The sequence below is a fragment of the Chionomys nivalis genome, chromosome 20 (assembly GCF_950005125.1).
Source record: "Chionomys nivalis chromosome 20, mChiNiv1.1, whole genome shotgun sequence".
NCBI lineage: Eukaryota > Metazoa > Chordata > Mammalia > Rodentia > Cricetidae > Chionomys > Chionomys nivalis.
Window position 1 is genome coordinate 12,720,710 of NC_080105.1, and position 25,020 is coordinate 12,745,729.

Consider the following 25,020-nt stretch of genomic DNA (forward strand, 5'->3'; position numbering starts at 1 on the left):
ATTCATTCTTTATACTAGAAAACACTTGACCATTCATTTCCTCCATTTCTCGTCTCTTGTTTTCTTCCAGCTATGGTCTATAATAGAAGTTCTTGTGCAGGAGTATATTCGAGATATAGACTAGATTTGTGATGTGGATGCTTGTTATTTTAGCTATTACTCATCAGGCATATAGAACAGACCCCGCTAAGGTTAGTAAATGAGAATTCGTAGTAGAGTGAGCCTTGTGAGACTCTGGCATGCACATGAGACAAGTCTTAAGGGAAATTTTAGTTTTTTGAAGCTGAAATCAAGAGAGAAAGTTTTCTATGGTAGTAGTCCAGACTACACATGGTGTCCAAGCCTGTCTCTTCCAGTGATCATGGCATATTGTGATTCCACAATTAGGCTGATATGACTTTTAACCTTCATATATTTCTTTGCCAGCAAGATAGCTATGATAATAGAAAATAGAAAAATGATAATAGATTTTTTCAGCTAGTTATAAAGATTAATGTAAGAAGATGTGATAGTTAGCTTCAGCTGTCAACTTGACATAAACTAGAGTCACCTGGGAGAAGGAAACCCCGTTTGAGGAATTGCCTCCCTAAGACTGACATGTGGGTATATCTATAGGACATGTTCTTGATTGGTAATTGATGTAAGGGCCCTGCCCGCCATGGAAAGTACCATCCTAACTATAAGAGAGGCGGATGATGGAACAAGTGATAAGCAGCGTTTCTCTGTGGTTTCTGCTTCATGCTCTTGCCTTGAGTTCGCGTACTGGTTTCCCTTGATGGTGGACCTGCAAGGTACAGTAATCCTCCCCAAGTTGCTTTTGGTCACGGTGGTTTTCCCAGCAACACAGAGCAAACCAGAAGAGAAGGTGAAGTTCTCAGCATAGTTTCTAACTGTAGTAATAGGAGCGGCGGGGCTGTGTCCCTGGCACCCGGCCACCCGCATGGCTAGCTTATGCTCTGAAATAATTACACGGAAACTGTATTCTTTTAAACACTGCTTGGCCCATTAGTTTTAACCTCTTATTGGCTAGCTCTTACATATTGATCTAACCCATTTCTAATATTCTGTGTAGTACCACGAGCTGGCTTACCAGGAAAGATCTTAACCTGTGTCTGTCTGGAGTGGGAGAATCATGGCGACTGACTGACTTGGCTTCTTTCTCCCAGCGTTCTGTTCTGTCTACTCCGCCTACCTAATTTTGTCCTATTAAAGGGCCAAGACAGTTTCTTTATTTAGCCAATGAAATCAACACAAAACAGAAGACTCCCACATCACCTAACTTACGGTATGTAATCATGCATAATTTCTAAAAAAAAAAAAATTTAAAGCTAAAAAGAACTTTTAGGACATAGCTTTTAAGCAGCTGGAGGCACTTCAGGCAACAGAAGGGATAAATAGAGCATCAGGTTGGTAGCTACCTGGAATAACTCGCAAGTCTTCTGAATGTGTTGTTAGCCAACTAGAGAAGACGGACATGTCAGTAGAGGTGCAGTAACAACTCTGAAAGAAAAAGCAAAACCCTTACCATGTGTTTGTACTATTGTATAGTCCCACCATGAAGGAACCTCCAAACTTCTGTCATTATTAAATTTAATTATTTATTTGTCTGTGCACAGTGCATGTTTGTAGGTCAGATGACAACTTGCAAGAGTCAGTTCTTCTATCATGTGGGTCCACAGACTGGCCTCAAGTCTTCACAGTTAGAAGCACTGAGCCATATTAGGGACTGTAACATTTTTAATGTTGAGAAAAAGTTTAAAAGGAGTCCTTCATACTCATGACAAGATTTTTAGAATCACAGCTGACCTATGTTCATTTTAAATATACATTGTTTATAAAGTGAATGTCATTGTCACAGATTTAATATGGCTTTATCAGGAACTTGAGCCAGTCATTAGTGGTATCAGAACTGGCTGAATGGAATGTGTGCTGTGTGGTAGGGGGAGTGTACACTGCCAACTATTACTTGGGAATCTTTCTGTCAGACAGTATATACAATTTATTATGCCATTTGCTAAGGACAAATACAGTGCCTGAATGATATTTTTAAAGACCTCCATATGAGAATACTCATAACTACAAATAATATGTATGATTTATTTTTAAAAGAAAATATTTATTTTTAGCCATGTGTATGTGTGTGTGTCTTTGGACATGAATTGCAGTTGCCTGCAGAGGCCTGGGGCAACAGATCCTAAGGGAGTCGGAGTTATGGGAGGTTATGAGTGGGTTCTCCCCTGCACGGGGATTACAAGTGTATGGTATTATGCTCAACTTTTTCTGGGGCTGAGTGGGGTGCTGGGAATTGATCTTAGATCATCATGCCCCATATTTTGGCTTTATATAGTACATACATATAAATGAATAGGATTGGGAGAATGATCCTGCACTGAAGTGTTTGCCTAGCTTTGTTGAGGCTCTGGGATTCATCTTGGCATTGAAAACAAACAAACAAAATACAGCAAATTTAAGTCAGACTATATAGAACTGAAATTGTGATAAAATTTCAAGACAATTGTAGTGAAAAAATTTTGATAAGAAACTCTTTAAAGTTAGGTTCTAATAGACTATGTCTATTTATGCCTCAAGACATTGAAAGTGTCTTGGCAAAGATTCATTTTTCACAGTACAGGACACTTGGATTTTCTGTGATGCTGTCTTCACCCTTCTTCAGTCATAGAAGTTGGTCATGAGCATGGTGATCTCATAAGCTTTGGAAGCAGTGACTTCCTGCTAGAGAACCTTCTGAGAACCTTGGGAGCTGCTGTGTTCTGGACCAGTTGGGAGGAAAGGACACTGGCAAAATGCCTGAGATCAGGAATTGAGGACAGTGAGGAAGAGCATTCCAGATTATCTGTAAAATAGCACACGAGGTGAGAAAGGAGAGGTTCTGGGCATCTGGGAAAGTAAGAAGCGAAGTAGGGTATGACGCTTCAGAGATGAGGAGGGGTCAGAAGTAGATAGATTCTGTGCCAGTGAATTGAGGATTTTGCCCTGAGCATAGAGACAGTTGGAAATTTTTAATGTGGAAGAGCCTAGTTTTGAAATTCTCAAGTATAGGACTAAACCTGGAAAAATATTAGCTCACCTTGACCTCAGTGGTCAGGTCTGCAATGGTGAAGTCACAAATCAGCGCACAGCAATCCTCATCATTGTGACTGTTGCCAGGTCCTAGTCTGGATGAGGATAGCATAAAGAGGAATATGACTGTACTTGAATTAAAAGATGATATTAGAGAGGTACCATGGGAATAAATTGACATTGAAGAAGATTGGTTAGAAGTGGAAGTGAGAGAGAAGACAGTGTCTGTGGTGATGTCTAGACTGTCTTGCTTGTCTGTGTGTGAATGTTAGTATCCCGTAGTGAAATGAGGACTGTACAGTGGTCTCCCTTAGAAGTTTCATGCTCCATGGCCTTAGTAACCAATGGTTAACCTGAGTATGAAAATAGTAAATGGAAAATTCTAGGTATAAAGCATTCATAAGTTCAAATCATATGCTATTTTGAATGGCATGATATAGCTTTGTGTTATTCCCCTCCGTCCTGCTTGGTATGCAATTAGATTTTTTGCAGTGGCTTCTCTGCCAGGACATCTACTAGTGTTCCCAATGAGAAGTGGAATGGTTTGGGCTTCAGAATTAATTTCTTTTTGTAGTTCAGCTCTCTCATCCTAGAATATGAGCGGAAGTGATGGATATAACTTGTGTTCTTTGGTTCCAGAACTCTTCCTGTGACATTATAGGCAGGCTCTGCCTCTTTAGCCTGTGTTCCAAAAGAAGGGTAGCCTGAGCTGATTCTCTCTTTCTTGGACCTGGAGCAAAGCCTCAGTTGTTCCCCCAGCAGCCTCCGTATCTGAGCAACAAATGAGCATTCATTGAAAGGCTCTAGCGGTTGAAGGCTAATTATTAACGGCTGCAGCCAGATCTGTGGCAGCTGACCAAAACAGCCGTCCTCCACCTGACTCCACCATGATCTGCGTGCTCCTCGAGGACCTGTGTTATTCATCACTTTGTCATCTGTACAAAATAACCGGATATCATTTGTAAGGTTGATCCGGTTCATTTAATTTGGGATGTGTGGAAAGGTTAGTTTGCTTGAATTAGAGCAGTGTCTTCTCACTGTGTGACCCTTGAGACAGCTTTATCAGAATCATTGTGGAATTTTCTAGAAGTCAATTTCTTGATTCCCACTGGAGGGTGTAGGCTCAAATCAGTTCTTAGATGCCTTTTGGAATGACTATACCCAAAATTACCCATCAGGATTTTATTAGCCCACACTGATTGGTATAAACCAAATGTGTTTGCTTGCCTTCTTTTTCTAGACCAGACAACTTTTATGATATGGGAAGATGAATGAATGGATAGATAGATTGTGGTTGGGTGGAAGCGTACGTGCCCCATCTTGTTTGAGGGAATTTTAGCTGTATTTGATTGAAGGACCGTGTAAGGCAGTCTGCAGGTATAAAGAGCCAGTGCTCCCTATTCTCTGTTCTTGAGGTTTTGCTCTTAGAGCTTCAAGTTTACTTATTTAAGTAACACGTGCACATACTGAAAATTCAAGTTACTGAATAAGTCAAGATTTTCCTCTACTCCTCCCTGAATCTTGGTCCCTTACTATCGACTTTAGGGTTTTTTTTTTTTTTAATCCATCCAGTTTCTTATTCTCCCTCCTTTTCCCTCCCGCCCCTTATTGAGGTATAGCCTTAGTCAGAGCCTCTCTCTGTTCACACATGCATAGTTAGGAAGTAACAAAGTCTTTTAAAGTTGCTCACATGTGACAGCTCCTGGGGGTCTTTTGAGATAGGAATAAGGTTATAATAATAGCATAGTTTTTTTTTGTTTTTTTTAGTATTGTCTACTTTGGTCATTCTGGAAAAAAAATCTGCCTTCTGAATTGTGACTGTGTTGGCTGGTGATTGTGCTTCAAATAATAGAATTATACCCCAATTATGTCACACCTCTTTATAGTTCTAATTAGTTTGCCCTTGTCATAAACCAATTTTATCCTCATCTCCCTAAAGCACAATTAAGGGTTTGTAATCAGACTCATATCGGGAATCTTTGTTCATAAATTAAGAGAAGCTATCAATTTCATTAGCCACATTTTATTATCATGGTTATCAATACAATTTGTAGGCAATTTTTGCACTTTATGTGTGGATTTCCAAGTTTTCTTATAATCTAATTATTTGGAGCTCTGCTTTTATTTTCTCTGATACAAGACAGGTTTCTGGTTTCCATCAAGTAACTCTCGAGAAGACGTGGTAAAATATTATGTTCTTTGAGCCACATCCATCTTAGGGTTATTGTTACTGTGATGAAGCACCATGACCACAAACGTAAGTTGGGGAAGAAAAGGTTTATTTGGTTTACACTTCCATATCTCTGTTCATCACTGAAGGAAGTCAGGACAAGAACTCAAACAGTGTAGGAACCAGGAGGCAGGAGCTGATGCAGAGACCATGGAGGAGTGCTGCTTACTGGTTTGCTTCCCATGGCTTGCTCAACCTACTTTTTTATAGTTCCCAGGACCACCAGGCTACCTTCCTCCATCAATCACTAATTAAGAAAATGCCCTGCAGGCTTGCACACAGCTTGATCTTATGGAGGCTTTTTCTTAATTGAGGTTCCTTCCTTTCAAATGACTTTAGTTTGTGTCGAGTTGACATGAAACTATCCAGCACATCTTCAGTAAAACATGAAGCTTTCTTTAAATCTAAACCTGGGAAGTATCTTATGTGTGTGTCTGAGTTCCTTTGGTAGGTGCACAGGTGATGTAGGTGGGTCTTTTTTCTATGTGCTGCTTTCATTGGTTAATTAATAAAGAACCTGCTTGGCCTGATAGGTCAGAACGTAGGTGGGTGGAGTAGACAGAACAGAATGCTGGGAAGAAGGGAAGTGAGTCAGACAGCATGAATCTCCTCTCCCAGATGGACGCTGGTTAGAATCTTGCTGGTAAGCCACGACCTCGTGGTGCCACACAGATTATTAGATATGGGTTAGTCAAGATGTGAGCATTAGCCAATAAGAGGCTAGCACTAATGGGTCAGGCAGTGTTTAAATGAATACAATTTGTTATTATTTCGGGTGAAAACTAGCCGGGCGGCCGGGAGCCGGGAAGGCAGCCCACTGCTCCTTCTACACACAGGTAAAAAGAATAAACCGAATCCTCAACTGTGCAGAGTAAAGATGGTGGGATAGGGTGTGGTGGAGTTGGCCACATACTTTATGAAGGTGGTGAATCATTTCTTCACTAGTGTTTAAAAGCAGAGGCAGTCTGCATCTGCATTTGCATTTTGTTTCTTAGTTCATGGAAAGCAAAGGTTGCTTCTCCAGTGTCGTCACATCTTTGCCTTGGATGGTCTCAAAGCAATTCTATGTCTGCCTGTTGTTCTTACTGAGCAACATAAATTTAAAGCCATTGGAAACAGCAATGAACAACTTTAACAGACTTGGAATAAGTAAGAAATGCTAATTTATCTATGCTTTGTGGTTGTAGCTTGTATTGTGGAGGTGGATGAGACTTGAAAGGGATGGACTTTACTCTTGGTCAGCAGCTGTTCCGCTGTTCCTTACGACTTTTTGCTTGTTCTTAAGGAAGATATCTCAGGTTTGTAGGAAGGATTGTGAAAGTAGAGAAAGTGATTATAGGAGGAATTGGATATGGGCAGTGCTTATCTTTAAAATATATTGGAAAAATCTCAAAGAATTAACAAAAATATCAAATTTTAAAAACGTATTTCAGGAAGTATTTGCTTTTAACAAGTATTTTGCTTCTTAGAAGTTTAATCCTTGTAGTGATAGCTTCTATCTGGGCATTTGTTACAGGTGGGATTTTGTGTCTTTGTACAGCAAAAGCCATACAAACAGGGAACTGTTGGATCTTGTAGGTAGAGTTAGTGTCCCGAAGCCCTTTAAATAGTGAACAGCTTTGGAAGTCAAGATTCACGTCATTTTGTCTTGTTTAAATTGTTGACTGACCATTAGGACTTGACTTGAAGCTTGTATGTTAAGAGTTTGTTACTGAAAACTGGGCAGGGGCTGGAGAGATGGCTCAGAAGTTAAGAGTACTGGTTGCTCTTTAGAAGACCTAGGTTCAATTCCCAGCACCTGCATGGCAGCTCCCAACAGTCTGTAACTTCAGTTCCAGGGGATCTGGCACCCTCACACAGACAAACCTGCAGGCAAAACACCAATGCACATAAATTTTAAAAAGGAAAAAGAAAACTGGTCAGCTAATACATCCTGCTGCTGGTTTTTTGCTTTTTGTTTTTGTCAACATGACACAAACTAGGCAAGAGGCAGTGAATATAGATTGGCTTGAAGATATGTCTGAGAACTTTTTCTTGATTAATTATTGATGTGGGAGGACCAACCTATTGTGGGTGATGCCACTCTTGGCATGAATGTGGTCTTTCTTAAGTTGAGTAAAAGAAGCAATCTGAACAGTCGATGAGGACCAAGCCACTAAGCAGAATTCTTATGTAATCAGAACCATAGTTCCTGCTTCTAGATTCCTACCTTGAGATCTTGCCCTGACTTCCCTGCGTGATGAACTGTAAGCTGCAAGTTGAAATAAACTGTAAGTTGCTTTTGGTTATGGTGTTTATCACAGTAAACTAAAACAGTATAAACTTACCAGTGAGATTTGAAGAAATGATTTTACTGGCAAAGCACTAACATAACTTTTAGAATTAGCAGGGGCACCCACTCCATATATTTCACTATCTTTATCCTCTTCAATAAGAATATGGTAAACAAATCATCTGTACCACAAATAATTAATGTTTGCCTGATAATTAATCTAATTTTTTGAGTCATTTCTGTTTTCTGGACATAATGTTTCTTCTGGTGTCCGTGTTTGCCTCGGCTATATGGACGCTGTGTTCTGGAGTCTTGCTACATTCTGTGCACATGGCTTGTTCTCAGTACCTGACCGTTTCTATTTATAAAAGAATACATGGAGGAGCATTTATGAACAACATTTATTTATTTATTTATCTATTTATTTTTGCATTTTCTATTTTTTTATTTAATTATTAAAGATTTCTGCCTCTTCCCCGCCACCACCTCCCATTTCCCCCCCTCCCCCAATCAAGTCTTCCTCCCTCCTCAGCCCAAAGAGCAATCAGGTTTCTCTGCACTGTGGGAGGTCCAAGAACCACCCACCTCCATCCAGGTCTATTAAGGTGAGCATCCAAACTACCTAGGCTCCCACAAAGCCATTATGTGCAATAGGATGAAAAACCCATTGCCATTGTTCTTCAGTTCTCAGTAGTCCTCATTGTCCGCTATGTTCAGCGAGTCCGGTTTTGTCCCATGCTTTTTCAGACCCCGGGCAGAAGTCTCACGATCCAAAGGAGGAGCAGAAGGAGAGAGAGCACGAGCAAGGAACTCAGGACCGCGAGGGGTGCACCCACACACTGAGGCAATGGGGATGTTCTATGGGGAACTCACCAAGGCCAGCTGGCCGGGGTCTGAAAAAGCATGGGACAACATTTATTTATAGATAACTTGAGTTTTCTTAGGGTTTCTGATTATGTCGTGTTGACTTGGATAGTTTCCTGGCCTTCCTAACATAGGTTCAGGAATATCCTCTGCATGTGGTGTGGATGGCTGATTGCCACAATTTCAGACTCTTAGAGTGTTTTGTTTTTATTTTTTAAAAATGTGACTCCTCGCTGGGCGGTGGTGGCGCACATCTTTAATCCGAGCACTGGGGAGACAGAGGCAAGTGGATCTCTGTGAGTTTGAGGCCAGCTTGGTCTACAAGAGCTAATTCTAGGACAGGCTCCAAAGCTACAAAGAAACCCTGTCTTAAAAAAAAGGGGGGGCTCCTCATTTCATTTGCTTCAATTATGAATTTTAAAGTATCAGAAATACACAAACCCAGAGCCTGAGGAAGGCAAAAATGTCACTTTGGGAAGGAAAAACAAAAAACAAAAACACCAAAAAACCAACCAAACAAAGGTGAACTTGATTCGCTGGGCCTGCTCATTAGCTGTCAAAGGGCCCACCCATCTGTCATGACTAATTGTGAAAGGCTGGGAAAGGCGGAGGAGGGGATATTATGAGCTAATAGTATTTGGTTGTTAATTTTCTTTTAAACCGTTTCTTTGAAGCTCCCTAACTCTCTGGATAACTGCTATCTTAGTGAAGGAGCTATGAGGAAAACTTGACACAGTTATCTTGAAATTGCTTTATAGAAGGCTTTTTTTTTAATAGATGAATGGTTAGCATCTTATTTTCCAACATTCTACAGCACACATCCAGTAAACAAACAGATAATTAAATAAATAAAGCAGGAGTAACTGTTTGCAAAGCTCTAATGGCTTATGAGTTAGTAGAGTCGTATCTAGGGTGGGCTCAGATCCTTGCAGGAGGAATGTAATCTTCTCACTTGGTTGGGTCCATGCCGAGGTTGCCAGTGGAGGATGTGTGTAGGTCTGTGACAGGCTTGCTTTCATATTGATGGGAAGTAGTGTAACGCTGGGTGGCGCTCTGGAGCTCCTGGTTTCTGCCCCCATTGGACCCTGGCTCTGACTTTCACCTCCCCTAGGGAGCAGCTGAATGTCCATTTGCTGTTGTCCCAGGGAAGCTGCTCTCAGGAAGTGGGCATAGTGATTAGACAGCAGCTGGTAGGAAAATGAGAACGAACCTCCAGGGACTTTACGAAGGGCATGGATTCAGTTTTGTCTCTTTTGCTCACACTGTTCACAACAGACTGGCAGCCAAGCTAGCAAAGGACTAGGCCAGGGAACTGACTGCCGCTACTTGCCATTGTGTTCTGACCTGTGGCCCTTTCCCGCACCATCCTTTACTGACGTGAAGGGTTTCTAACTTTTAGAAATGAAAGATCTAGCCTTTCACTTACTCCGCTTTTCTGCTGGATGCTTTTAGCTTCTCTACTCTCGAGATGCTCTATGCCCCATTTGATGTTGTTATTGACTTCTGGACGATGCAATTAACCTGTCAGGGAATAGGGAATAGTGGGAATAGCGGGCTGCCCAGTCTTCTCAAGCACCGGTGTTTTGTTTGTCTTGTTTACATGGAGGCACAAGTCGGTTATATTTTTAGGGAAAATGTGCGTGTTAGTATTGAATCTCCCCGTCTATTTCAGGACAACTGAAAGAATGGATGATTGTGGATGCTTCTAGGTAATAGACAGCTTTTAATGGCAGCAAAAGTTTTAATTATAGTGGAAAAGCACCACATTATATTTGGACTCACTGTACTAACGAGGACAGTAGAGGACAGCACATTCCATGTTAGTCTTGTGATGATTTCATTAACAACTGATTAGTTCTTAGAGTCAGCAGGCAGGTATTTCCAGAAAACAAATCACAAACATGGCTTTTGTTTACAAAATCAAAGCACACGTGAATGTAGACGTGGACGTGTGCTGTTGTGTGCATGTTTCTGTTTCAACCTTAGTTTTCTGTGACTGCTGTAAGAACCTTAGTTTAAAACAATACGAGTTTATTTTCTTAGCGCTCTAGAGTCCACAAGGAGGGTTCTGCTCTTAGTCCCAGCTTGACAGTGCTTCCTCTGGGGACTTCAGAGCCAAGGGCATTAGCATCTGTTCTGTGAGTCTGCTTTGCTGTTCTTTGTCACACACTTCTGTTTGGTCTCTCTCTTTGCTTCCTCAGAACACCTGTGATTGCATTTAAGGCCCACTTGAATAATGCTGGAGAGTCCTGGAATTTAATTTAATTATGACTTTACTTTTCTTCATGACTTTACCATATGTGCCCCTGCGGCTACTTCCCTTTCTCTGGTCTGAGTATGATCCAAATTTGTTCCTTGCTTCTGCAGACTTTTGCAAACTCTAACCCTTAGATGACTTGCTTAAAAAATTTCATGACCCCCTTTTTATACTTATGGGTTTTTAATTAATTTATCTCTCTATCTAATGTATAAACAAACACTCCCTTTTTGTACTTTTTTTTTTTTTTTGGACAGGGTTTCACTGTTTATTTAACTCTAATTTTCCTGGAACTCACTTTGTAGACCAGGCCTCAAGCTCACAGAGATCCACCTGCCTCTGCCTTCCAAGTGCTGGGATTAAAGGCATGCACCAACACTCCCCAACCCCTTTTTTTACTTTTAATGATTTTGAAAGACAAACATAGATGTGTCTGTTTATTTTGCCATCTTACCCCAAATCATCAAGTGATCTCTCTCTCCCTGCTCCTACCATCGCCCCCATTTTTTGATTTTGTTTTTTGCTGGACTCCTCTGTCCCTAATAAGCCCCCAAAACCTGACTGTGTAAACAGAAATCAGTGGTTATGGCAGGGTAGGTGCTGAGAGCTTGTAGGAATAAGAATCCTTTCCTTTTGTCTTCTCTGAGTTGCTTTTTCTAGCCAACCAGTCTCTCAGCCTTGCTGGCTGCAGGTGGGCTTGAACCATTCACCACGTTATCCAACTTCCCATCTCCTCACACCCTCAGTGCTCTCTGTGAAATGATGGAAGGGTACACCCTCACATCCTTATTCCCTTTCTAGTTGAAAGGAAACAGCGGGACTCAAGTTCTGTCTTCTTGTTAAAGAAGGAAATCCTCCTGGTCAAGAGAGCAGAAGCTTGGCCTGGGCGTTGACCTAACATTTCCGTGGAGGCCTGGTCTTTCACTCTGGTCAAGGGACCACCACTAGGAAGGTGAGGTCACTTTAATCAATGCTAATGAAATACATGGAATAATTAGACCATTTCTTTTCCTTCCTAATTTTTCCTTCCCTGGTGCAGTAAATCTACTCAGGTATGAGTTAGTCAGGAAAACGTAACTTTTCTTTTTCTTCTTTATCCTTTCCAAGTATGCTTTCCTTTAGATGTTGGACTCCCTCTCCAGCATCTTGAACTTTCTTATTCTTTCTCTAAATCCCCTCTCCCCACCATTCGATTGCTTCTTGATCACGGATCTGAGCACTGTGCCCCTTAAATGACTATTCCAGCCCTCTCCTCCATCCTCCTCTCGGCTGTATGTGCAGTTTACAACAGGTTTGCCTTGGGGTTTTTCATTCAAACTAATAAAATTGTCCTTGAGCCTCCTTTTGACTCTATTCTTGAATGTTTTTACTAATGAGATTGAGAACCCTGACAGATGACCTAGATTTCCCATGTGTCCACCGTAGACAACTCCTTTTTTGCCTTTAGTTGTTTCAGGTTTGCTGTGTGTCTGCTAGGCTGTCGTATCACAGACTGAGGGGCTTATGCAGCAGAAATGAATTGTCTCGTTTTAGAGACCAGCCGTCTATGACCTTGTGCTGTCAGTACTGAGGCCCCTTTCCTTGACTTCAGGTGGTCACTTCTTGCTTTGTCTTCATGTGGTTGTTGCTTTGTTTATCTCTTTGTGTCTCTAATCTTGTTTTCTTAGAAGGTCATCAGCTACCCCAGATTAGGACCTGTTCCCATGATCTTGTAATGATTTCCAAATACACTCATGTTTGGAATATGGGGATTAGGGCTTCAACATGAATTACTCAAAATGGCAACAGCCAGGAACACCTAACCATGTTTCTGAAATATATCAGCCCTGAGCTTCAGGTCCCTGCCTGTGTTTGTTTGGTATGTACACAGTACCATGCTTTCAGTGGACTTGGCTTTTGCTGGATAATGAGGACAGATGGGATTAAACAAGATCAAATGTGGAATGTTGGAATTGAGAGTTGATGTTAAGTGAGTCATGAAATATTACTTTTATAGTGATTGTTCAGTTCAGCTCTTAATGTTTTCTGGGCCAAAGCAATCTGTAATACTCAACTGACTGACTTTGATTCAACATACAAAAACCTGTCAATGTAATCCACCATATAAACAAACTGAAAAATAAAAACCACATGATCACCTCATTAGATGCTGAAAAAGCTTCCGACAAAATACAACATCCCTTCATGATAAAGGTCTTGGAGACAGCAGGGATACAAGGAACATACCTAAACATAATAATGACAATATACAGCAAGCCAACAGCCAACATCAAACTAAATGGAGAGAAACTCACAGTGATCCCACTGAAATCAGGCACAAGACATGGTTGTCCACTCTCTTCATATCTATTTAATATAGTTCTTGAGGTCCTAGCTAGAGCAATAAGACACCAAAAGGAGATCATTGATTTTTTTGTATTATGTTTTTTGTTTCTGTTTTGTTGATTTCAGCTCTCAATTTGATTATTTCTTGACCTATAGTCTTCCTGAGTGAGTTTGCTTCTTTTGTTCTAGAACTTTTGAGTGTTATGTTAACTTACTAGTGTGGGATTTTCCCAGCTTGTGTATATAGGCATTTTTAGTGCTGTGAACTTTTCTCTTAACACTGTTTTCTCTGTGTCCCATAAATTTGGGTATGTTGTATGGTCCTTTTGTTGAATTTTAGGAAGTCTTTAATTTCTTCCTTTATTTCTTTCTTGACTCATTGGTGATTTGGGTGAGCATTGTATAATTTCCATGTATTTGTGGACTTTCTGAAATTAGTTTTACTGTTGAATTCTAATTTTAAGTCATGGTGATCTGATAAAATACATGGGGTTATTCTAATTGTTTTGTATCTTTGAGGTTTGCCTTTTTATCTAGTATGTGGTCAGTTTTTGAGAAGGTTCTATGAGGTGCTGAGAAGAATGTATATTCTTTTATGTTTAGATGAATGTTCTATAGATATCTTATATATTAAGTTCATTTGAGTCATAACAGCTGTTAGTTCTCTTATTTCTCTGTTAAGTTTCTGTCTGCCAGACCTGTCCAGTGGTGAGCATAGGGTGTTAAAAGTCTCCCACTATTAGTGTATGGGGTTTAATATGTGACTTAAGCTTTAGTAATGTTTCTTTTATATATGAGAGTGCCCTTGTATTTGGAATATAGATGTTCAGTATTGAGGTTTACTCTTTTTTTTTTTTTGGTTTTTCAAGACAGGGTTTCTCTGTGGCTTTGGAGCCTGTCCTGGAACTAGCTCTGTAGACCAGGCTGGTCTCGAACTCACAGAGATCCGCCTGCCTCTGCCTCCCGAGTGCTGGGATTAAAGGCGTGCGCCACCATCGCCTGGCTGAGGTTTACTCTTGATGGATTTTTTTCTGTGACAAATATGAAATGTCCTTCTTTGTCTCTTTTCGTCGATTTAGTTTGAAGTCTATTTTGTTACATGTTAGGATAGCTACACCAGCTTGTTTCTTAGGCCCATTTATTCAAAATTTTTTCCCAATTCTACTCTGAGGTGATGTCTGTCTTTGAGGTTGAGGTGTGTTTTTTTATGCAGCAGAAGGATGGATTCTGTTTTTGTATCCATTCTGTTAGCCTGTGCCTTTTTATAGGTGAGCTGAGTCCATTTACTTTAAGGGTTATTAATGACCAGTAATTGCTAGTTCCTGTAATTTTAGTTTTTGTTTTTGGTGATGTTATTGTGTGTGTTCTTCCCTTCTTTGGGTTTTGCTGCCGTGAGATCATCTAATGTCTGTGTTTTGTGGGATGTAGTTTTTCTTCTGGTACTTTGTGTAGGGCTGGGTTTGAGGCAAGGTATTAGTTAAATCTGGTTCTGTCATGGAATATCGTGTTTTCTCAGTCTATGGTGATTGAAAGTTTTGCTGGTAAAGTAGTCTGGCCTGGCATCCGAGGTCTCTTAATGTCTGCAGAATGCTTGACGAGGACCGTCTAGCCTTCATGGTTTCCATTGAGAAGTCAGGTATAATTCTGATAGGTCTGCCTTTATATGTTACTTGGCTCTTTTCCTTTGCAGCTCTTAATATTGTTTCTTTATTCCGTATGTTTACTGTTTGATTATTATGTGTCAAGGGGACTTTTGTTATTGTTTGGTCCAGTCTATTTGATGTTCTATAAGCTTCTTGTATCTTCATATACACATCTTTCTTTAGGTTGGGAAAATTTGGTTCTATGATTTTGTTGAATATATTTTCTGTGCTTTGAGTTGGGCTGCTTCTTCTTCTTCTTTCTTCTTTCTTCCTTCCTTCCTTCCTTCCCTCCTCCTCCTCCTCCTCCTCCTCCTCCTCCTCCTCCTCCTCCTCCTCCTCCTCCTCCTTCTTCTTCTTTTTCCTCTTCTTCTTCTTCTTTTCCCATCAGTTTTAGCTTTGGTCTTTTCTTTGGTCTATATCTCCTGGGTATTTTGTGTTAGGTTTTTGTTAGATTTAATGTTTTCTTTGATCTGTGAGTATATTTCCTCTATTGTATATTCAATGCTTGAGATTCTCTCTTCCATCTCTTGTAGTCTGTTGTTAATGCTTACACTTGTGGTTCCTGACTGTTTTCCCATATTTTCTGTTTCCAGAATTCCCTCGGTTTGTGATTTCCTTATTTCATCTATTTCTGTTTTCAAGTCTTGAATTGTTTCTTTCACCTGTTTGATTGCTTTTTCTTGATTTTCTTTAAGAGAGTTTTGCTTTCTTCCAGTTTTTGTCTTTTCTTCCATTTCTTTGAGAGAGATTTTCATTTTCGGTTTAGGGCCTCAAACGTTCTCCTAAAGTTATTTTTTTAGGTCATTTTTTTCTGCTGGTGTGTTCAAATCTTGCTGTTGTATGAGCCACTAGTTTTTGGTGGTGCTGTGTTGCTCTTTGTGATGTTGAGTGTGTTCTTATCTTGTCTACCCATTTTTTCCTCTGATTGGTATAGTTGAGGCCATGTCTCTGGTGATCACTCTTCCAGGTGCCAGTGGATCCAAGGCTCAGATTGTTGTTCCTTGTGGTGGAGTCGGGGCCATGGTTTCAGTCATTCTGGAGGTCGCTTGGAGGCATTCCCGAAGGTCCCTTGGTTTTCCTGAAAGTTTCTCTGCAATCCTTGAGGTTGTTCATGCCTGCTCCCATAGAGGTCACTTGCTTGGGCCTGCTCCCGAAGATGTCACTGGCTGGAGCTTCTCCTGTGGATGTTGCTGGCTCAAGTCTGTTCCTACAGAGGTTGCTAGCTTGGGCCTGATACCTTGGAGGTCACTGGCTCGTACCTGCTCTTGAGGAGGTTGCTGGCTAGGGCCTGCTCCCACTGAGAGCACACTGGCTTGGCCTGGTCCAAAGGAGTTCTCTAGCTTGGACTTGGTCCCAAGGAGGTTGCTCACTGGGGCCTGCAGAGCTTGATGACTCGGACCTGCTCCCACAGAAGTTGCTCTCTGAGGCTGAGATTTTACTGATATTCTTGTGCTTGTCTGCACAGCATATATGTTATACATTGGTGATCTCACCACTGTAAACTTATCACAAAGAAAAATTGCTATGCTAGTTACTCTGTAATGAAGTCTGTGAAGGTGGTTCAGAAATATGAAGAATTACTATGCTTCAGAATTAGAGAGACTCTCAAAAAAATTGAACTCCAAATTTTGTATCTCCCATTGAGAATGGATGGGATTAGGAGTAGTTAGACTTTGATGGAAGTTTTAGTATGGAAATATTTGTGTAGGTATAATGAAATGCCTTACATTTTATATATACCATATATCCATGGTCTGCAAGAAATTTCACTTAACATTTTTACTGTGCCTTCATTTTCACTTTGTCCTGCAACATGAGGTTGAATGTGGAATTTTCTTTTTGTGGTGTTTTGTCAGTGCCTAAAATGTTTTAGATCCAGATTAAAGATGTTCATTGTAATACTGGATTTTGCTCTTTTGTCCTTCTTTCATTCCTTCTTTCCTTTTTTTTTTCAAATTTAATGTTTATCTATTTTATTTATTTATTTATTATTTTTATTGAACGACACATATATCTCCATTCCCCTTCTTTTCTCCCCCTCTCCTTTTACCATCTCTTGTGCCCCCCCCCACTCGCAGTTTACTTAGGAGATCTTGTCCTTTTCTCCTTCCTATGTAGATTCATGTTTGTCTCTCTCTTGGAGTCCTCTTTGTTGTCTTTGTTTTTTTTTGGGTTGTGGACTATAGGCTGTTTTTTCTTTGCTTTATATCTAAAAGCCACTTGTGAGTGAGTACATATTATATCTGTCTTTCTGAGTCTGGGTTACCTCACTCAATATGGTTTTTCCTAGGTTCATCCATTTGCCTGCAAATTTCAAGATGCCATCGTTTTTTTTTTTTTTTTTACCTCTATGTAGTACTTCATTGTGTAATTTTACTACATTTTCCTTATCCATTCTTCGGTTGAGGCATATTTAGGTTGTTTCCAGGTTCTGGCTATTATGAATAAAGCGCTGCTGTGAACATAGTTGAGCACATGTCCTTGTGGTATGTTGGAGCATCCTTGGTGTATATGCCCAAGAATGGTATTGCTGGGTCTTGAGGTAGATTGTTTCCTAATTTTCTGAAAAATCGCCATACTGATTTCCAAAGTGGCTGTACATAGTGTCTCCCAATATAGATCAGTTTGACCTTGAGTTGCCAACCTTCACTCCTAAGTCTTCTGAATGCCAAGACCACAAGCATGTGTCACCACGTGCCAGCTATACAGTTTCTATAGTACTCTTGCACAGCAGGTAGTCTCAAGAGGAGAATGTGTGGAGTATTGAGGAATAGCTGGTATCTGCTGAGCTGGACTTTAGTCCTCATCATTTAACTTGAGATATAAGTCCTGTACATCCACTTAATTTTTATTTTAGGTGTCAGGGATTGGATCAAGGTTGTCATGCATGCTAAACATGTACTCCTACTGCTGAGCTCATCCCCAGTCCCTATTCTGTACGCTTATTAAAGAGATTTATGCTCCTAAAGTAATTGTGATAAAGCAAAGGGAATATGTTTTATTCAAATAGTAATATAGACTGAAAAACGTATTACTGAATCATGTGTGTCTTTAATCAAGCTGATTATTTCAAATAGCTATACAAATTATTCTGGAGAGAGGTGAAATCCTAAAAGGATTAGCATGGGAAGAGCAGCATCAGCAGGCCTCACAGTCGTAAGATAGCTGATGTGGGGAGAATGAGTTTTACTTCACTTAGTGAGTGGAGGGATAGTAATGCTTTGATCTGAGCCTGGATGTAGGGGTCCCCACAGTTGCCAAAATAATGGAGCACTTTGTCAAATTGAGGCACTTTCATTTGTGTTACTCCTAGATGGAGCAGCCCTTAAAAATATTTCCTTCTCTGAGAACCTGAGTATGCTTTTAATGCTGACTGCATCCGTCTCCAGCTTAGAGAGGGCCTGCAAGTGTAGATACTCAGATGTGGTCTGCTCAATACGAGACCTGCACAGCCAATAGTAAGACCTCCAGTTGATTCTTACATACCATAAAGTATGAAAAGCACACCAGTCAGGAGCTGTGGTGCAGACAATGAATTCAGAATCATCAGCATCACCTGGATGCTAGAAGGTGCACATTTTCAGGCACTGTACTACCTGATTCTGAAGCTCTTGATTGCACCACACACATGTGTTTTAATAAGTGCTGTGGGTTATGGATTATGTTCATTTGTGCTAATGTTTGAGAACTTCCTTGTATCAGTATTTTTTAAATAACATTTATTTATTTTATGTATTTTTCATATCAGGTATCTTGATTCCATTCATTCCCTGTCCCTTCACATCCTCCCTCTGCCCCTGCAAATTCTCCTCCACCCCACTGAATATAACAAAATTCAAAAAAAAAATTTAAAAAACAAAAAAGAAAAATGGAGAAAATAACATAAGAGAAAAAAGAAAGAAAAGGGAAGAAATTAAAAATCTCATCATGGAAGCTGCAGTGCGACCCAACAGGTCACGCTGTATACCCCTTGGTCCATACATCTCTACCTGCAAGTGTTCTTCGCAGAGACGTTGGTCTGGTCCACTACACATTCAATGCTGGGCCCCTTCCTGAACATCCCACTCATGTCCTGTATTGTGGAAATCCTGCAGCTTCAGGTCTGTGGGTCAGCTCCCTTCACGTGCTCCAGCAGATCATAGATGGAGTGGATGTCGGGGCCGGCTAAGTCATAACCCTGGGTCTGCGCCAGGGCATCTTTAGGGTTAGGCTGCCAGATGGGAAATGGGGACAGCTCTCCCATGGTCGCAGTTTCGTGGTTGACTCATCTGTGCTAACCATGTTGGCTCCATTGTGCTGCCCTGGCGAGGTGGAGGGACTGCTCAGCTGATAGGGGTCAGGGATGGCTCTGCCATTCTTATGACCACAGGGCCATCTATCCCACCCATCTCAGGCATTGATGGGTAATGGGGACAACTCTCCTGTGGTCACCATTTCGAGGCTGGCTTACCCACACCTGAGCTAACAGTGTTGGCTCAATTCTGCAGCTGGTGGACGTCAGGGATGGCTCACCCACACTTATGACCACAGGGTCAGCTCTCCCTCCTGCTTCCAGCATTGATAGTGGGGGGGGGGTCTTTTCCCCATCAGTGTGATTAAAACTCATAGAGAAGTATGCTTTAAATTCTTGCTCCATATACTCACTGCCCTGGTTATTGTTTATTGTCAATGTGAGACAGCCAAAAGTTACCTGATTAAGATGAGACTTCCTTCCCCAAGTGTTCCATGCTTGTTTAATCACTGCTTCTGATCCATGCTGCTCTGTCTGTGGGTCTCTGAGCTGCCCCCTTACCTGTTCTGTGCTTCTTGGCCTTCTCTTGGTATACATAGGCTAGTCATTTTCAAGTGCCCCTTTGTGTAGTATATGTTGCTCTCCTTACCCAGCATCACTTCTTACCATTTCTGCAGGCATCACTTCCTCAGAGAGCCTTCCATAAGCATCTTCCAAATTAGGTCACTTTCTGTTGGGTATCCCTGGGGGAGTTCCTCTTTTATTAGCAGAAGCTCTCTAAATACACAGATTATGATTATTTTTCTCTCTGTTGGGGAAAAGGATAATTAACCTATACTTGTTAAACACATTACATGAAGAAGAATTCCCAGAGATGAATTTTGCAATCTGAATATTAAATGATTACAGAGTTATTTTTAGGAATTCTGTTTCAAAATTCTGCAAGTTAACTTTTTTGTTGTTGTTGTTTTTTTTTTTTGTTTTGTTTTGTTTTTGTTTTTTCGAGACAGGGTTTCTCTGTGGTTTTGGAGCCTGTCCTGGAACTAGCTCTTGTAGACCAGGCTGGTCTCGAACTCACAGAGATCCGCCTGCCTCTGCCTCCCAAGTGCTGGGATTAAAGGCGTGCGCCACCACCGCCCGGCTTTAACTTTTTGATAATATAGAAGATCGAGGTGATGGGTGACACTGACGGGTGATACCACACGCTGAACTGGTCTGTAGTGGGGTGATGGCATTGTAACGGGGCTTCTATCATTTCTAGTCATTTCTGCTTCAAAGGCTGTTATAGGAGTTCTAAGACAATCTTGCTTTAAGTAGCTAGCTTCTTGGTTGTTCATATAACCCTGAATGTTATTGTCCCCCAGGAGGCAGGGTCAGTTGTGGGTCAGACATGAGAATAGATGTTTCATAGTCAAGATAGAAATTGGTGTAGGCATTCTAAGGATCCTTGAAGGTCACCTGGTAGCCAAGAAAAAGCTATTGATAATGTCCTTCTGTAATCTCTTCATATGCTGGATGTGCAAGCCTGCCTCCCGGGAATGAAAACAGGATCTGGACGTTTTCTTTCACAGTAGAGGCAAGACAATGACTCCCCAATGTCTATAGATCCCATTTCATTCAGTACTTAGTTTTAGGCCAGAAATAGGAACCCCTCAAGTTTTGACAGTTGTCTAAAGTGGTCAGGAAAGTCTTGGGAATTCAAAATCATGATTTGAACCACCTTTCCCACTGTAGCTTTCTTTCAAAGAGCATTTTTTACGAATGAGAGAGGACACTGGGCAGATGCTCAAATTTAAGACAGATAGCATTAGTGGAGGGAATGGCAGTCCTGTGTATGCTTGTTTAGCTGCATGGTGTTTCTCATGTACAGATGTGGTCATTTTTGGGAGAAAAACTACTTTCTTTCTGTGGTGACTCAACAACCCCATAGAGAGAAATATTTTAAATTTTGACTGAGTGATATTAATCATTCAGAAAAATAGCATAAGCAAATAATTTTTATTTGTTATTTTTCTCTGAGGCAGCATTTTTCTGTGTGGTCCTGGCTGTCTTGGCACTTACTTTGTAGACCAGACTGGCCTCAAAATTAGAAATCCACCTGCCTTTGTGTCCTGAGTGCTGGGGTCTTTATGCCATCAAGTCCAGCTTGTAAAATAGTTTTTAATAGCTAAAAAGTAACATAAACTTTCTGTTTATGTATGCATGTGAAGCCTGTTAAAGTGGATACGTGTTTGTGAGTTTGAATGTGAAAGCCAGGGGTCAACCGTTGATGTCATTCCTCAGGGGCCAATCACTTTGAAACAGGGTCTCATTGTTCTGCAGTTCACTGAGTAGTCCAGGCTGGCCCACCCGGCTTCCCAGGGCTGGGACTACAAACTCATGTCTCCAACACCTGCTTTTTTTAAACCTAAATTCGAGATATTAGACTCTGGTCTCTATGTGCATATGGCAAGCACATCACGAACTGAGCTCTCCCCAGCCACATAAAGGTTTTAGAACAGTTTATCATGGTTTTGCTCCACGGTTATGGCTGTCTCCTCACCTGTTCTTGTCTTCCCCGTGCATGTCATGTGGACACTGTGCTTTGTCTGGGGCTCACTGCTGAAACTGTGTATCCCGATGGTATTCTGATTTTTCTTGTTTCATTTTGAGCGATTATGCATCACGAGGGTTTGATCATTTTCATCTTGGGTAATTATTATTTGTTCCGTTGTATTGTAATGACGCCTTTGTTTCGCTCTCACTGCAGGCAGAGACGTTTGTTTGGGGTAACACTGCATCAGCACATTCCCAGAGTGTTGCCAAGGCCAAGTACGAATTTCTATTTGGGAAGTCAGAAGAGAAATCTCCAGATACTAGTAAGTGCTTGCCAACATTGTCCTGCAGGTAAAAGATAATGTGGCCCCACCTATTTCTGAGTACTGTATTTATCTACATCACTACATCACTTCCTGCTTTCCACCGTGAAGTCTGTGTGGTCCAGCTGTTCTCTAGAGCAGCCTTCCAAAACTAGAACTGGTTGTAGTTCCTAAAGGTGGCTCTCAGGAATTTCAAGTCATCTTCTTTGAAGAATTTTCTGTTTCTAATACTTCAGATTTCAAGAATTAACTAATTCTTATTAAGGTTTTATTGTCTGTATTTGCTGTTGTTCTATATACCTACGCTTTAGTTTTTACTACCATTGTATATTATGGAGAGTCAATGCCACAAATTCTTCAGACAGTGTAACCTTAGGAGAGCTTTCTTTTGCAAACCTATTTGTCCAATCTAACTGTCAAATTTTAAATTAGAAGCAACTCTCTTCAAAACTGCCTAGAACAGATAGAACTAATATCGTTACTAATATTAGTAATCATACTAACTTACTCGATGACTTCCATGTCTGCACTGTATTATGTACTTTGAGTATGGTATCCTTCCGATCACAATTGCTCATAACAGGTCTAGGACTTTACTCCATATTGTCTGACCCCAGGCCTGAGCTCTCAGTCAGTTGAAACAGTACACTTATGAATACATTTTCCTATAAGATGGCATAAAATACACATGCTTGTAGAGTTTCAGAACACTTATCTATATCTATGGAAGACTGTTGGTGAAGGAAGAGGTAGGCCTTTTGGAAGACAGAAAGGGCTGAAAGCTTGTGTTTGGAGTTAGACTTACTGAGTTTGAATCTTTGGCTTGTAACTCACCTTTGGGTCATTGTGTAAATTATCCAACTTCAGTTTTCTAATCTTTAAAAAAAGATTGCAGTGACATAGCTCAGTTGTTTTGAGGATATAGAATGTGATTGCAAAGATCTCAGAATCATGCTTGGTACGTAGCAAGTGCTTCTGATTTTGTTTGTCGTATTGATCAGGATGGGTAGCATGTCCTCGTGTCCATATCCCCAGTCTTCAACAGTGACATTTAGACTGATAATCATTACTGTTTTCACCTATATCATTATTTAGCCCTTGGTATCTGTTTTAGATGTGTAAGGAATTTGACCTAATGTAGTTGGTGTTTGGTTGAAAACAAGTAACTATTTTAGATTTGCGTGTTAGTTGGGATTATATAAAAACATTTCAAGATTCATAAGAAGACAAGGCATGCATATTACTTTTTTCTTTTAGTCTTAAAGTGAATATTAATATTTTAATATTTAGAAATGTTTAGATATGATACAATACAGTGAAATAATTTAAAACATCATTATTGTTAATAGTTTGTAAACACCTTAATACAGTCTGAAACTCTTTGGCTACTTTTAACTTTGAATGCCACAGTGTGGTTTAGCTTTGAATGCCACAGTGTGGTTTAGCTTTGGATGCCACAGTAAGGTTTTGTGCTTTCTTCACATTTTTACTTTGATGAAGCACAATTTTTATTTAAGTATGTAAACAATGTGCAATATTTTCTGTTTCAAAAGTGAATATAGCTAGGTGGTGTTGGTGCATGCCTTTAATCCCAGCACTCGGAAGACAGAGGCAGGTGGATCTCTGTGTGTTTGAGGCCAGCCCAAGAGGAAGTTCCAGGATGGTTTCCAAAGCTACAGAAAAACCCTGTCTCAAAAGAGAGAGAGAGAGAGAGAGAGAGAGAGAGAGAGAGAGAGAATATAGCTATTGGCAAGAATGTGAATCTGAATCTGCTGGGTCTCTTACATACAATTGTGTAAAATATTTTAAAGTTGGGTTAAACATACCTTTTATATCACCTGGCCATGTTATTCCTCAGTATTTTTCTAAGAGAAATTCAAAATTATATACATACTTTTACAGGAATGTTTGCCACCTGCCCTTTTGTCTTGCTGTCTGGGAAATCAAGCACATTAGGGTTGTTGCTTTTTAGAAGTAAGAAATGATTAAAATGTGATGAATACACACATGGTAGGTAGACTCTGTATGGTACTTTTCAAAACTTAGCATTTCATCTTTAATGCTAATTGGCTTTGGTTTAATATATTGTGTGTGCTGGAGGCTCTTCTATAGGCCCTTGGAATTTGAATTTGAAAACTATGAGACAATCATTTGAAAAGAATCATATACAAGTTCCTCTGTCAGCGGCATGCTTTGGCCTGCCTGCCTGCCTTCCTTCCTTCCTTCCTTCCTTCCTTCCTTCCTTCCTTCCTTCCTTCCTTCCTTCCTTTCTTCTTTCCTTCCTTTCTTCCTTCTTTATTCCATATCGTTAATGTTAAGACATGTGAGAACATGATTGAAAATTTAAGTCCAAATTGTAGAACCAAAGAAGAAGATGAAAGGGGAAAGAGATGTGTAATTTTATAGTCTTAATACTATACCAGTTAAGGATAATGTTTTATAAGTCCTTTGAAGTCATTATCATAATTTAAAATGTAGTCCTATAGATATTGTATTATATTTTTGGTTGTAGGCTTAGCCTTTAGCAGCTGAGCCCTTTCTCCAGCCCTAAATATTATATTATAGATAAATGTAGAAATAATAGAACTTTAGAAAGATTTTTAATTACAATGTTAAAATACAAAGATCTCTTTACTACTAAGACTTGTTAAATGATATTTTTAATGTCCTTGGTCTTTCCCCTTGTCCCTCCTGTTGTCAACATCTTACATGCATGGTAATTGTATCCAAACTTGTAATTTTCTTAGGGTTATAGAGTTGAATCAGTGGTATGGAGTATCTAAACTTAAAAGAAATATATAGTGGTTCCTGTTACTATGACACCTCTAAAGTATGGAATATATTCAGAGACCTCTTGCAGCACACTGGATTGAGTTGATGCAGAACAGGAGAAAACAGCAGACCCTGAGTAGACAGGACAGTTTGAAAGCAAGGAATCGCCTGTGCTGGACAGAGAAGAAGCCAAACTCAGAGGAAAGCAGGGGACCTAGGAAAGGGTTATTTTTTTTCTCTCTGATAAGAACAATCCATGTGCCCATTAGTTTCAAGACAAGAAACTAGCATGAAGTTTATGCAAAACTGGACCCTGTTCATGGAAGTTATGACTAGAAAAATTGTGCGTTACCTAGACGCTGTTTTATGGGGCTGTGACTTGACATACCAGTTTCTCAGAGTTCTGAATGTAGGGCCAACTTCATTTCTTGTAAAATGGAAGCCCAAAGTTGGGAAAGAGCACCAACAGTAGTCTAGCGAGTGACAT

At 40.3% G+C, this 25,020-nt stretch overlaps 1 protein-coding gene across 2 annotated transcripts in view; it reads left to right on the plus strand.

Annotated features, from left to right (window-relative positions):
• Window positions 1–25,020, plus strand: part of Psd3 (pleckstrin and Sec7 domain containing 3) — a 439,685-nt gene that overhangs the window by 106,891 nt on the left and 307,774 nt on the right. For both annotated transcript variants that reach the window (XM_057753140.1, XM_057753141.1), the window contains exon 2: window positions 21,653–21,761. In XM_057753140.1, coding sequence (XP_057609123.1) covers window positions 21,653–21,761 — 109 coding nt within the window. The remainder of the gene's footprint in view (window positions 1–21,652; window positions 21,762–25,020) is intronic.